At 35.2% G+C, this 14,370-nt stretch overlaps 1 protein-coding gene and 2 non-coding genes across 3 annotated transcripts; 2 read left to right on the top strand and 1 right to left on the bottom strand.

Moving 5' to 3' along the window:
* The first annotated feature begins 260 nt into the window (after nucleotides 1–260).
* On the top strand, nucleotides 261–1,993 carry LOC126842902 (protein extra-macrochaetae). Its single transcript, XM_050580120.1, has 2 exons — nucleotides 261–859; nucleotides 1,265–1,993. Exons 1-2 carry the CDS (start codon nucleotides 443–445, stop codon nucleotides 1,340–1,342), a joined length of 495 nt encoding a protein of 164 aa, XP_050436077.1. The 5' UTR covers nucleotides 261–442; the 3' UTR covers nucleotides 1,343–1,993.
* Nucleotides 1,994–11,556: 9,563 nt separating this feature from the next.
* Nucleotides 11,557–11,675, top strand: LOC126843856 (5S ribosomal RNA). Its single transcript, XR_007686501.1, has one exon. It is a non-coding gene; the product is annotated as a 5S ribosomal RNA (ribosomal RNA).
* A 2,166-nt stretch (nucleotides 11,676–13,841) lies between these two features.
* Nucleotides 13,842–13,960, bottom strand: LOC126843852 (5S ribosomal RNA). The gene has a single exon (XR_007686497.1). It is a non-coding gene; the product is annotated as a 5S ribosomal RNA (ribosomal RNA).
* Between the last annotated feature and the right edge of the window lie 410 nt (nucleotides 13,961–14,370).

Below are 14,370 nucleotides of genomic sequence, written 5' to 3'. Positions count from 1 at the left end.
GCCGCCGCGAGGCAGGTGTCAGGTGTGCGCGTCGCCGTCGTCGTGGTCGTGGACGTCGTCGTTTTTATGGCGGCGGCGGCGGCGGCGGCCGTACCGTTGTGAGTGCGCGCGCGCTCTTTGAAATCCATTCAATCTGTACCGCCGCGACCGCCGCCGCCGCGGAGACGCGGGCGTGGCCTCGCAGTGTCTGCGTCCACCGCCTCGTCCCGCCAAGCCACGCCGGCCGCCGCCGCTCTCTCTATAAATACCACCGGGCCGCCGGCCCATCGCACCAGTCGTCGTCGAACGTCCGCACTCGTCAGTATTGTCCGCCGTGACTCGTGCAACGCAGTGCGTCTACCAGTTTATTTATTTTTTTTTTATCATTTTCGCCGTCGTCGTCGTCTTGCACGTTTTCCTTTTGCGTTTTATTCGCTCGCGACGTGAAATTATCATTGAAACCATGAAATCCGTACCGTTGTGCCGTAACAGTGAATCCGGCTCCGTGACCGGCGGCCGAGTGCACCGAAAGCGCGGCGACCTGGAAGACGAGAAAATCCAAAAGTACCTGTCCAAGTTGAAGGATCTGGTGCCGCTGATCCCTAAGGACAAGCGGATATCCCGGCTGGAGGTGATCCACCACGTGATCGACTACATTTGCGACCTGGAGGACATGCTGGAGAATCACCGGTCGGTGAACGCGGACGCCGTGCACACGGCCGCCGCGGCCGTCATGCTGTCGTCGTCCGTCCAGGCGGCCGCCGTCCGGCAACCGTTGGGCATCATAACGGCGCCAAACGCGCTGGCCAACACGGGCGCCGCCGCCATGGCCGCCCATCAACAACAGCCGCCGACCTCGTCGTCCTCCGCCGCCCAACCGGTGAGTGTTGCTAAATAGTTATTAAATTCGACAATCGCAAAGCTTTCTCTTCTCCCGCCGCACATAATAATAGACCATAAAATCATAAATAAGTATTCAAACGAAGATTCGTTGTTGAAAATTCCAAATTCTGGTCGAAACTATTTTGAAAATTTGTCGATCTGGCGAAATACCAGAAGCATAAAATCCAAAATATGATTTTCCCAAAAACCGTAGCAATTACCGCTGCCCGCTGACCAAATTTATCGTAGTTAATATTATCATTTAACGCGTTCACCACGATACGATTCGTTTTTATCGCCTTCCCCCTCCGCCGCACCCTTTTTATAGGTTTTAGGGTTTATGCAAAAATACAAGTATTTTTTGTTTTTTTCTACAATGTCTCTGTTTTTTTTTATGTTACAGACAATGTCTACCTTGGGCTCTCGTTCGACACAAGACAAGCTGTCGAATTCGCCGGAATCAAGAGCAGTTAGCTGTTAAAAACGAACACAATTTTTTTAATTTTAATTAGAACTTAAATATTTTATGAAGAAACAAACAAATACAAAAAAAAAAAACGTCGCTCATCATATCCACCAAACACGTTCGCCGACACAAGACGTGTACTATTCGTCGACCAAATATTCAGTTGAGTACGAAGAAATTTTAATAATAATACTATTATTATTATTATTTTCGATAAATTATCATTGTCGACACATTCCAAAAATGCTAAAAAAAACAAACAAAACTAAATATTAATAATTATAATAGACATGCGTTGAGTTTACGAACTCTTTTTCATTTAACTTTTGTTTATTTTTAATTTTTTTGTATTGTTTATGTTAAAGCGCGTTTTTTTTTTATTAGTTGTACAGATTTAGGCTAAAGGTCCTAATATTGTTATTATTTTTATTATTATATATATTTTTTTCGTTATGTCTGTGATCCTATCGATGTAGAGCCTAGGTTTTAGTATTTATATAGTTTTTTTTTCGGTACCTTTTACCTAGTAAAACTGAAATTATAAAAAAATATATTATATTTATGCGACCCTCCGAGTAAAAAGCGGACGGATTAATTTTTACCTGAATCCTACATAATATATTATTATTATTATTGTAATAAAATATAATATTATGCGCGAGATAACACTATATTTTATTATTATTACTATGTAAAGCGCATCTAGCGCTCTTTTTCCCCCACTCTTTTTTGTTTTCTTTTATTAAATGATTTATATTGTTTGGGTATAATAATTACTTGAGTTTACTAGCCTTTGAATTCAATTAAAAAAAAATATTACAAACAAAAAACGTACAAACTGTGTTTATTTTATACTTTATTTTATAAGTTCCCATTACCTCTGCAAAGGGTTTAGAAGGTAAAAACAGCAATATATATATATATATATATATATGGAAATATGGTGACAGTCGTTTTGGAATTCGGATGACATGACAGTTAGTCACTATACTACATTATATTTTTTAATTGAAGGTGCTAGCAAAAAATTGTTTTGACGTGTACAGTAATTTTTAGAAGGTCGAAAAAGTTGTCAGTGTTTTTTTGTGTTGTTGTATAAAAAAAAAACCAATCTTGCTGAGCTCTCCGAACCGGACGCGAACCGGGTTCGGCCAATAGTGTGACTATAATGAGATAAAAAAAAAAAAACTAAATAAAAAAACCGAACGAGCAACTCCGCAGAGAAAATCCGTGTCAAGCCACTTCGCTTACAACACACAATTTTTCGTTGTAATAGTGCACGTGCAACCGACGACGGAAACACAATATCATCGTGCCCGTTTGTATACACCGCGTTCGCCTCGTCGACAACATCTCCCATGTACGATACAATTAATAATTATAAAAATGATTAACCGTCGGTCCACTCTAAACTATCAAATAGGCAGCGTTATCTTAAGTTGCTAATAGAACATTAGCCAGCGACGGTAAAGTAATCCACTGAATGTTTTACCCGGTAAACTGGGAAATTTATAATATTGTATAAAACACCCATCAAAGTTAAAAAAAAAGAATATTGTCTTGACATTATGACGTATGATAAATTTGTTACTCGTGCACATACAAATGTTTAATATATATAAAAACATTAAAAATTTCACGAAATAAATATCAGCAAGTTACAATGTAGGTAAATATATATAGGAATTATTATTGTCCAAAAACTACAGGAAAAAAAAAACATAATTTCCAACCATTCTGGGTAAAAAGTTTATGGTGATATTGTACCTGATTTTGCACTGTGCGTATGCTGGTAGTACATCTAAACTCTAAAAAATATCCCACAAGAGTTTCAAAGTAATTAGACTTTGTTCAAAAGATGACAAATAATAAATATATACATTTTTAGGGCGTTTTTCTCTACTTCGAAGGGTAAGGTAAATATTGTTTTAATTTCGGATCAATAGACTAGCCACATGAATAAATGGGTCCTGTGGTTTTAACAGTATCGTGGGTCAAGCCACAAAAAAAAAGTTACACATAAACGACCGGCAATTCTTCTAATATTATCAATTCATATTCCTTTATGACAAAACTATAAGTTACCTTTTCTCCAATTAAAAAAAAAAATTAACACTTCGTTTCTAATCATTGACTAACATTGATGATGACAACACCGAAATTTCGGGAAGACACGTGCGGTTTTTATTTTTCTACATAATTATCATCTGTAACGTTAATTTTCGACCAGCGTGTATACAAAAAAATAAAATCGCTTTTTTATTCTTATCGATTTAAGTTTTTATTGATTTCCAAGAACACGACAATTATTGAATAATTACAAAAATCATATAATATTAAGTTTACAGTAGTGTACAATATCGCAATAGTAGATTGTATTCGTTTTGTGGACGGTCGTACAAACGCATATTTCCCTGTCTTGAGCTCGAGAACAAGTAAGTTCAGTATATTAATTATTAATTTATTCGTACCGTGTCTTACGGTGTATATACACTCGGTAGTAAGACACCAAAAAAAAACCCATATTATTTACTTCATTATGCAACGTCTAACTATTAAGGTCATTATAATTATTATTATGAACATTTCAAGGCGTCTTCCGACCATTATAAGGTGTACTAATAGTATTTACGAAATATTATATTGTGTCGGCGGTGTCTTGAGAGGCCGCCATTTGGGAGAAACTATCTACACGGTAGAAATATTATATAGAAATATGTGCGATAGGAATATTTAGAATTTTCCAAAAATATAATAATCTCAATGGGATTTGAATGTTTTTAATACAAAAGCATCGAAAATAACTACAAACTTACAACGAGTTTAACCATTTTCGAGTAAACGATGACGTAAACCGTGAGGAATTGAAAATAATTATTAAGGACAAGAACTAAGAGAAATAAAATATACAAAATCGTCAGTAACAAAAGTTGGCCAAAGTTGATTCATTTGAAAACTAGTTTAAGTTAAAAGTAGTTTAGTGAAAAGTTTATTTCAAAATTTCTCTTATAATCATACTTTATTTCAAAATCTGTTTTTCTTTACCAATAATAATGTTGTGCATAGGTTACACCTATAATATCAGATCTAGGTATCCTCGAGTAATTATCATGGCAGAAAATGTTTTGATCAAGAATGAGCACTTTTTTCCTAATTTTAAAACCTAATTTCTCAATAACAATCTTTAAATACTTAATATACTATGATATTTACACAGCGATATAGGCTATAGCAATTAAGGACTAGACATTTGATTGGCTTGGGTTTTTAATTTTAGTTTATAGTTTATCCATCGATAAAACGCTGAACGAACAACTAGGAACTAGGACCAAAGTACATCAGTTTATTTGTACATCCAACAAAGGTGTAACGTGACCTAACCTAACATAAGCGAATGCAGTACAGCCACATAAATAATTATTGTTAGTTTGAAAGACTCCAACCGCAAAAGATAAAAAAAAAGCGATCAATGCAGCACGTTGAACGCATTTTTCAACTGAGAATGTGGTGTTGCATTTTTACACGGTATGTTGTTACACTGCACCGACCGAAAGTACAGTTAAACCACAGTATATAGTGTTGTGGAAAAAAAACAAGAGAGGTAGGAGAGAAAGAGACAGAGAAGTAGGAGAAAAAAAGAAACTCAATCGTGCCCCGTTGTTATTGTATGCTATACATCATAGAGAATGGGCACCGATAAGAGAATAGGTTTCGATGACCTGAAAAGGAAATAAAAAACATAATATTATATCCACTGGCCAAAAAACTGTTTTACATTCTACCAAACTAACACACAATCCACAACATGATTAGTGTTGTGGAAAAGAACATCAGATTTCCAGTATTTACATCTGATATACAATTGTTTAGGGTCAGTTTTGAATATTATGCGATATTAAAAATCGTCCAACCGTCTAATTTACAACTATAACCGAATAGACCTACAACAAAATATTATGTAACATAATTAACGTTCCAAACATGATAATTTTAACTAGTAAACACTTACGTTTAGTTGGAAACAAGCGACTAGTAAGACTGTCGATGAGTATACTAAAATAGAACCTAATTATATTAATTAGTTCCGAGCACGTTTTTTTTTGAAAATCAGTTTCCAAAAACCATTAGTAAAACGGTACGTTTATAATAATTATAGATTTCGACGTCCTCTATTCATCGTGAGTATTTTCAATATGTTAATTATTTATTTTTCCTCGTGATAATTGGATATTGAAGATATGAGTAAGTATGTTTTTGTTTTTTTTTTTACTCTACACAATATTTAAAAGCCAATTCAATTTACACCGTATACACGAGATGTGGTCTACGGTCCAAAAATATTATGACCAGATCCTTTTCGTTTCTGGCCCGAGCTGTGACCGTCAAGTTATTAAATTTTATTATTGGTTCATAGTACTCAGGTTATAGGTGAACTGAACCCTCAATTATGGCATCCAAACTGTGTAATTATTATAGCACTGTTTAGTGCTCAGACACCTTAAAAAAAAAAAATTGTAAATCCTATTTAGGCGTTAGGTGTGTATACTTAAAATACATTACTTGTATTATAGGTACTCATCCTTTTTTACTGGGAACACCGTTGGTTTTTGTGCGGACCCGACCGATCAAAATTTTGAGCGGTCTGTATTGTAAGTACAGGTCGGTGACTCGAAAACTACACCGTCTCGTGTAATGATAAGATGAAAAGAGCACGTGTGTGTGTGCGGTGTATGTGTATGTGATCCGTGTCGTCAAACGGCTAATTTTAAAACGGAACACTAGTTGTGCATACATCCCGCCGAGGTGTCGCTTCGAGACGTTATGTACATTTTTTAAGCACATACACATATGTACTTGTATAAAATGTGTATATATATACATTTGATAAGACTGCTTTCGAAACGGTACCGAGTGCAAAGTTCAACGTGCAGACAAGATGTGACTTTGTTTTTTTACACACACACTTCAAAAATAACTCAAATGGATTGTTGGCGATCCACGGCCCGACCAAAACATTCTCATTACAGCCCCGTAAAAAACCTATGCAGGAAAATATGGAATAATGTTTTTGTTATAATCTCGTCTGCGGGGCCTAAAGCTAAAAGGCCGATTTTTTTATTTTTGTTTTCAAAATTGTATTATAAGCGTTTGTTTTTTTTTTATTTTTTCTATTAAATCTTACTGATTTTCTAACAGCTAAATCAAAATTCGGCCCTCTAGCTCCTTGCACAGAGAAAATTGTAAGTTAAGCTTAAAAAAAAATTGAAATTCTACCAATAGATACGCCAGAAAACGACTTTTGCGAAAGTCATTTTTTTATCAAACTATCGTCATAACTAGAAGAAAAATAACATTAAATAGTTTTATAACTAGAAACATTTAATGTTTTTTCACCATGAAATTAGTCGGCACATTTATAACTGCTATTGAATACTATATTCAATTGTTGTCAAATATTGCCTATCCATTGCGCCTTAATAAGGCTTTCCGTTCTCCTAAATCAAAAAGTGCAAAAACACTAAGTCGGATAGGGGTCGAAAATGGGTAGATCAAGTAGACGTTGGCTTGGACTAATGCCTGAGTTTGAATTTAACATTGGGTTCGCAATGGCCGTCATTGGGACTTCCTCATTCTCCTCAGCCATTGTCTTTATTGTTATAATACAAATAAGAGCAACAAAATATAAGTATAGCATTATAGCATTATTTTTAACATTCATTATACTGTTGGGTCGTTCATTTTTTAATTTTGGATTAAAGCTAAGAAGCTTTAAGGATTATTACTCTGAAAAATGGACAAAACAACTTTTAAGGGAACTCTGGAGAAGGCAAACAGATTTATTTGATGACTTACCGGTTACCATTAATCCACCGCTGTTCTTAAGCCTTGGTCGACTTTTACACCCCCACGAGGATACTCATTTTAGCTTATGGCCCATTTGTGCAAATTTTAGAGTGTTCCGTTTTTAGAGTTCTTCTTAAACAAACTCTTCGTAACAGCAAATTTTATTTTTCAACGAGAGAAATGTAAAGTGTACGTGGCGAAGCCTAATTTCGTCGACGGACCTGACATTCTGGTCTCGACTAGCTGGAAAAAGTCCTATTTCGATACCGAGAACTGAGTATACCTAATGCTGATGGATTTTTGTGTTCTTCTAATCTCTACGGGTCGACCGTCGGATGTCCTGTTCGAGATTAATAAAACATAATATTATTTTCGAATAACAACGTGTGGCCGCCGACCGGTATAGAATAATATTAATATGTTTGTACGCTGTAATCGCACGTGTGTGATTAAATTGGGCATTCAAAAACTGGTAGGAGTTCGGGGTGGAGGGGGGAGAAAAGCATGGGTCTACTTAGGTCGTGGTCGTATATCATCTTGTACGTATATTGGTATGTTTATTCTATCGCTGGCGTGCATGTGTCAATTGTTGACGGCCGTTCAACACAAGCCTTTCACGACACTGGAAAGATGCAGAAAAAAAAAATACACAGATAACAGCCAATAACGACAATAATAATATAAATAAATCCTAGGTACTCCCGCAGAACACCTGTACGGGTGCAGTGCCGTTTTAGAACCGATATCGACGACAATGGAAGAGAAGGACCTCTTTTCTTTTTTTTTTTGCCGGATTTTCATACCCAACGCATACTGCCTCACCCTGTGACTCCTATATAGACTAGTATAATATATTGGACTCCGTTCATTGTCATCGCGTTTTTTTTTTTTTTTTACTTTATATTTTTATTAGTATTTCAAAATTGGGTACACAATATTTTTACTGTTGTATTCATACGGTTCAAAACCCAACGTACACACACTACACGCCGTGCCACACCCGACGACGAGGCTTGTGTATTAAGTATATAATAATAATAATAATATATAACCCCTCATCGTAGCAGCTCTTCTGTATGAATGTTTGTTGTGTTTAAACGACGGCTTATCCCGCGGGAAGGTCGGACCGAGCAAGGACCGCTAATAGACCTATCCGAACCGGTATATAATATTATCCGACGGGACTCTGGAGACATGATTTCTGTAAGGGACGTGCCGCGGTGTTGAAATCTAATACAAGTATCAACATATAAAAAATATTGTCTTTTACCCGGATTACCCGACAAAACAAACACACGGCTATAGATCCCGATAATCTCTTTAAACAAATCAAACGGCCGGGTTCCTGTCAACCGAACAAAATATATTATAACAATATTATTGTGTACTAGCATTGCGTAACTATTGGTAATTATTGAGGTTGTCTACGATACGGTTCAGTTATTATGGATATTAGCGTGCTTCGAGTAGGCTAGCGAGGGAGGGAGTAAGAGAATCGCTATGTGGTAATTGCTATTATGCACAAGCTCAATATTGTATATCAGCTGTACAGTCGATCGCTAAAATATTTGTCTTAATGGTTTTTTAAACGAACCATGTTACATCGAACAGCTCGCCATACTCTTTTTTTCATTGCAAAAATAAGTTAAAGAACTATTAGGTCACATGTCTACATGAATTATTATAACTGAAAGTGATAAAATCACTTTTAAATGAAAGCTTCGATGTGAATCTGTGATAGTAGGTTCAAACCAGTCCAGTCCAAACCAAGTACAGAATAAACCAGAACGGTAAGAATGTATTACACGTGAGTAGTAGTAATAAAAGTAGATGTGTAAGTAAGGAAGTTCAATGTTCACAGGTAAAAGTACAAATATCGATGAAATAATTATACCTAATGACGATTATGTACTTAATAATTAATTTTTAGTATTAGGGGGGATACGATTAGGGTTGATAGTCTGTCTATAAAAATGTATTTCTATAGTTGCCCGTACATCGTAATTAACAATACAATGAAAATATTTTCATTCCCTGTTGGCTGTTGCTTCACTCACATATAGCAACCTGGAAATTGACTACGGTCAAAGTGTAATTTCTCCCTTTTTTTTTTGAGGTATTCCTTAATAAAAAAAGTTGAACTAAAGATTTTTGAGACAATTGTATATGTTATAGTTCCATTCTAGATCTACTTTTGGCCTAATTTTCAGACCCTAAATTTTGAAGGGGAAAGGGTGAATTTTTAAAAAATTTAGCACAATAAAGTACCTTACAGGCTCGATTTCTGATTTATAGATTTGCTACACGAAGAAATCGGTTCAGTGGTTTAAAAGGTATCATGTGTCCAGTCAAAAATAAAAAAACATTAATGTAAATACACTACCTTCTCAGCTACGCATCGAAGCTAAAATATATTATTTTGATCCATAGCAGTATAGAACTGTGCCCATTATTGGGATGAGTTTGGGCAGAAAATAAAACACAAGTATATTATTCTTAATCATTTCGTGCAGACTTAGTGACTGATTCTATACCGATTGATTGGTAGTCCGATATAATTTCAACTTTCTGAGCTGTTTATTTTATTTTTTGGCGACATGTGGGCACTTTTTAGTTTACAGTTTATCGGAACTTAATCCTGAGTGCACCGTGTATATTATACATTATGTACAGTGTACGCGTCATGTACAGCCAAGCCAGATGTAACCGGCTGCTGGCTTTTGGCCGTTCCATCGCTGTTACTTGTCTTTTGGGCGCACGTTTGTGCAGCAGTCACATGACACACAACATATTATTATATTATTATTATACATACAGAATACACACACTCGGTACATGTGCGCGTACTTAAGGCCGCGGACGCCTCTGTGTATAGATTATATATTATTATTATTCGTATATATATAACTTGGCGACTGAAAATGAAAATAGCTACGACCGGCACATCGACCATCGCACATGTTTCAAAGCGACACCAATTATAGTATCGCGCTCACGTGGTTCTTCGCCGTACAGAAGCATCAAGCACCAGCAGCAGCCGGATGAAAGTATGCCAAAACTACACACCTGGACCCAAAGGGACACGCTGTACACGGAGCTTGCGGCATTTTCACGACCACGTGCTCAGTATTATTATTATACCGACGAGAATATACTGTAGTGTGTACTACTTATACCCTCCCTTCCCAAAAAAAAAAAAAAAGTCTATTATACATAGAGATTACAGTGTTATAACAAAACACGAGGTCGCACGCAGCTTAAGCCCTAACACATACATAGTCGACCATAGAACACCGTGCGGGACATATGTTTTATGTATATTATATAAATATAATATTCAAAGTGTGACTGTTTTGAAATGAAAATCGGACCGTTTGCAAAGTGATCGTCCAAAAGGTTTGAACGACACCAGAAATGTATTCCCGGTGAATCCAGTCCTGTTACCTGCCCCCCGACCTGTATTGAAAGTTCTCAAGGGAATTTCCTATAATTCGCCCTATGGCGCATACATTTTACTGATGTTTAAGAATTCATCCACAAGCACTGAAGTCTAGAGAGAACGCCACACTAAACTATTTTTGGAGCTTTCGTACTTCACAAACTTCTAAGTCGATATAATTAAATTAGAGACATATATAATATACCGTTTCGAGGATGTAGAAAAGGTTGACTGTGTTTTTTTTTGAATCATATTTTCAAAAAACAGTGCTTAGAACAAATTGCACGTACACAACAGATAGTATACATTATAGAGTACAGTTTAACTTCAAAATTAAGATTTTACTACTTTATAAAAAAAAGTAATGTAGTGCCTGGGTTATTTTAATATTACAACTTTGATATTAATTTCTGAATTTATTTAATGATCAGCTCATTGCCCTCATAACAAAAATATATTAATAAAATGTAATCCTTTGTATTACTAAAAGTACATTTGTTTTATTTTAAATTAAGATTTTGAGCGAACCCAAGACAAATGTGTGGCAGACACAAGTAGGTATATTAATAGGTATTGTTGGTAGCCTGTAGGGCTAGATTAAGACGCTACAATAATAATTATTATTGTAAGTCGTATGCTTAAAATACTAGAACTCTTTGCGCTAACAACACTGTTAAGGTACTTTACACAATATTGTATAATTTCGCAATTACCTGGAATCAGCGGTAAACACATTACCTATACCACGAACTCGGTGTCGTTTTCTTAAACGCAGTACGCGGATTGCTATTTTTTCAGAACTACAACCCAAGATAATACTATTGTGCAGACTGTAGAGGCATACAGGGTGTTGTTAAGATTTTAAAATCATAAACCCGTTTAAATAATAATATACCGTGTCCCATATTTACTGTGCCCAAATCACTGAAAAATAATCTATGACATCGCCAACGACCATACCACGTTGAATACACCAGTTCTCGTCCGATCACTGAAGTTAAGCAACGTCGGGCGTAGTTAGTACTTGGATGGGTGACCGCTTGGGAACACTACGTGCCGTTGGCATTTTTTATTTTTTGCATTTTTGCCCCTTCCTTTTTGTAATGTCTACATTGCACCAAGCACAACTTAACTTAAAACTCAGATACTTTGTTGATTTCTTTTAATGCTAATCATTTTAGGTATATTTTTTATTTTAAATTAAACATTGACTTGTCATTTACCTTTGTAGGGTATTTGACATGTTTTTGGTTTTAGTAGATTGCTCTGTGAAATTAATCTCTTATTTATTTTAGCTTCGATGAGGAGCTGCGAGAAGGTGTTTTTTTTACTGAACTGAAGGTTACTAACTGAACTGAAGGTTATCTAAATTCAATCAGTTTTTAATCACGAAATTTTACTTTGTTCTATAAAATAAATGTAGGTGCATAAAAAACAGTTTTTTATTTAGCTTGGCTCTGATAAGCCTCTAAAATAAATGCAGGTAAAATATTTTTTTGACGGTGAAAATAGAATAATATTCTAAACTCAAATCAGTTATTTCGAACGATCGTTTGCCGTTGATTTTTATTATTAATAAAACAATTATTACATGGTTTTGCAAAACGCTTTTGAGCCAAAATACACAACGTTGTCGGACATGTTACTTTGACAAAATCTCATGTGATGATGTAAACGCGCTGCTTTAGTTGACGTCCAAGATCCTATGCACGTGTCGACCGGGTGTAAGAAAATACACACAATTTGGCGAACTTTCTATTTTCGTTAACAATATGTTCTTCATGACAGTTTGTCGCGTGCCCAGTGCCCACTTAATATACCTATGTATAATAATTTATATTATGCACTTTAGAAATACCAAAATTAACAAATGTTCACGCTGAGCAATCGCTGGTAAATCATAAACGATAAAAGATTGTTAAAATAAATCTGGCTAGTGGCGGCTAACGTCAATTTTTAAGTTGAGATTAGGGTTTAGTTGACTAAATTAAAAAAAAAAAATTACATTAATTAATATTTTTCTTTATGAGTGTCGTTACATTTTACTTTGCTAATGCATTTTTCATATTGAAATCTTCCGGGTGGCTCTTTTCGATACCGAGTCATATTTTCGAATCAAACTGTCAATCCGAAAACCACCCTAATGTGACATGGACGCTGTATATGTTTGCTGCTGCGATTATGAATGTATTACATGAGGGTGGCGGTTATTAAAATATGCCCTAGCACAACGAAGGTCCATTATTTATCGAGCAGCAAATCTTTTTTTGATGTCGAGGGTTCGAGCTAAACATTCGAATCGTCCCATAGACTATAACATAATATTCTATTAAACGGCCCTCTAAATTATTTGTAACGGTTTAACGCGCGCTTATCCCAAGTACGTTTTCCAAAAACACCGTTTACTTATCGCAAACACAGAACGAGCAATTTTCTCATTAGCTGTTTAAAATTAGGAAAAAAATTATACCATCCATCGGTATAATATTATTATTATTTATAATAATTGTCTAGTCAATTATTCAAATACAGGAATTGTAATATTAAAAAATTAACAGGTTACAAATTTGTTCTTATAGAAGTCTATAAGTTTTGTAACGCATTTATTTTGCCAGTCAATAAAACCAGTAAAATTTCCAACAGATGTAAATGGAAGTCAATGTCCAAATTTAGATTAAAAAAAACATTTAAAATTATTAGCATTAAAAAAAATTAACAAAATATCTGAGTTTTAAGTTTGGGTGTACAAAGTAGAAATTACAATAATAGTAGATGCTTATCTAAACCAAGCTAGATAAAAACACTGTTTTATATGTACCTTATTTTATAGTACAACGCACAATTTCAAGATTAAAAGCTGCTAAAATTTAGACAAGTTGTACGTAGTTCAGCTCAAATATTTTCAAAGATATAATAAGTTATAACTAAAACCAAATAATATTTTATACAGACAATTATATTTTTTAATATTTTTGTGGCGTAAAATTATTTTTTGGATGTATTTATTTGTATAACATAGATTTTTTTCCTAGTAAAAACAAGACCTTCAAATACCCTATAAAGATAAATGACAAGTCAATGTTTAATTTAAAATAAAAAATATACCTAAAATGATTAGCATTAGAAGAAATCAACAAAGTATCTGAGTTTTAAGTTAAGTTGTGCTTGGTGCAATGTAGACATTACAAAAAGGAAGGGGTAATTATAGTTAAAAATGCAAAAAATAAAAAATGCCAACGGCACGTAGTGTTCCCAAGCGGTCACCCATCCAAGTACTAACTACGCCCGACGTTGCTTAACTTCAGTGATCGGACGAGAACTGGTGTATTCAACGTGGTATGGTCGTTGGCGATGGCAATGTCTATTTTTCAGTGATTTGGGCACAGTAAATATGGGACACGGTATATTATTATTTAAACGGGTTTATGATTTTTAAATCTTAACAACACCCTGTATGCCTCTACAGTCTGCACAATAGTATTATCTTGGGTTGTAGTTCTGAAAAAATAGCAATCCACGTACTGCGTTTAAGAAAACGACACCGAGTTCGTGGTATAGGTAATGTGTTTACCGCTGATTCCAGGTAATTGCGAAATTATACAATATTGTGTAAAGTACCTTAACAGTGTTGTTAGCGCAAAGAGTTCTAGTATTTTAAGCATACGACTTACAATAATAATTATTATTGTAGCGTCTAATCTAGCCCTACAGGCTACCAACAATACCTATTAATATACCTACTAGTGTCTGCCACACATTT

Source organism: Adelges cooleyi, unplaced genomic scaffold (assembly GCF_023614345.1).
Source record: "Adelges cooleyi isolate 19-005CV unplaced genomic scaffold, UGA_ACOO_1.1 ACOO_flye_CR_arks_rails_tigmint_CR_PRNA_574, whole genome shotgun sequence".
Classification (NCBI taxonomy): Eukaryota; Metazoa; Arthropoda; class Insecta; order Hemiptera; family Adelgidae; genus Adelges; species Adelges cooleyi.
This window is presented reverse-complemented; position numbering and strand designations above follow the sequence as displayed.

Bases quoted from the DNA above. Each gene is read 5' to 3' on its own strand.
- LOC126842902 (XM_050580120.1), top strand. From the start codon at position 443: ATGAAATCCGTACCGTTGTGCCGTAACAGTGAATCCGGCTCCGTGACC. The intron at 860-1,264 runs GTGAGTGTTGCT...TTTATGTTACAG, and splicing joins CGTCCTCCGCCGCCCAACCG to ACAATGTCTACCTTGGGCTC.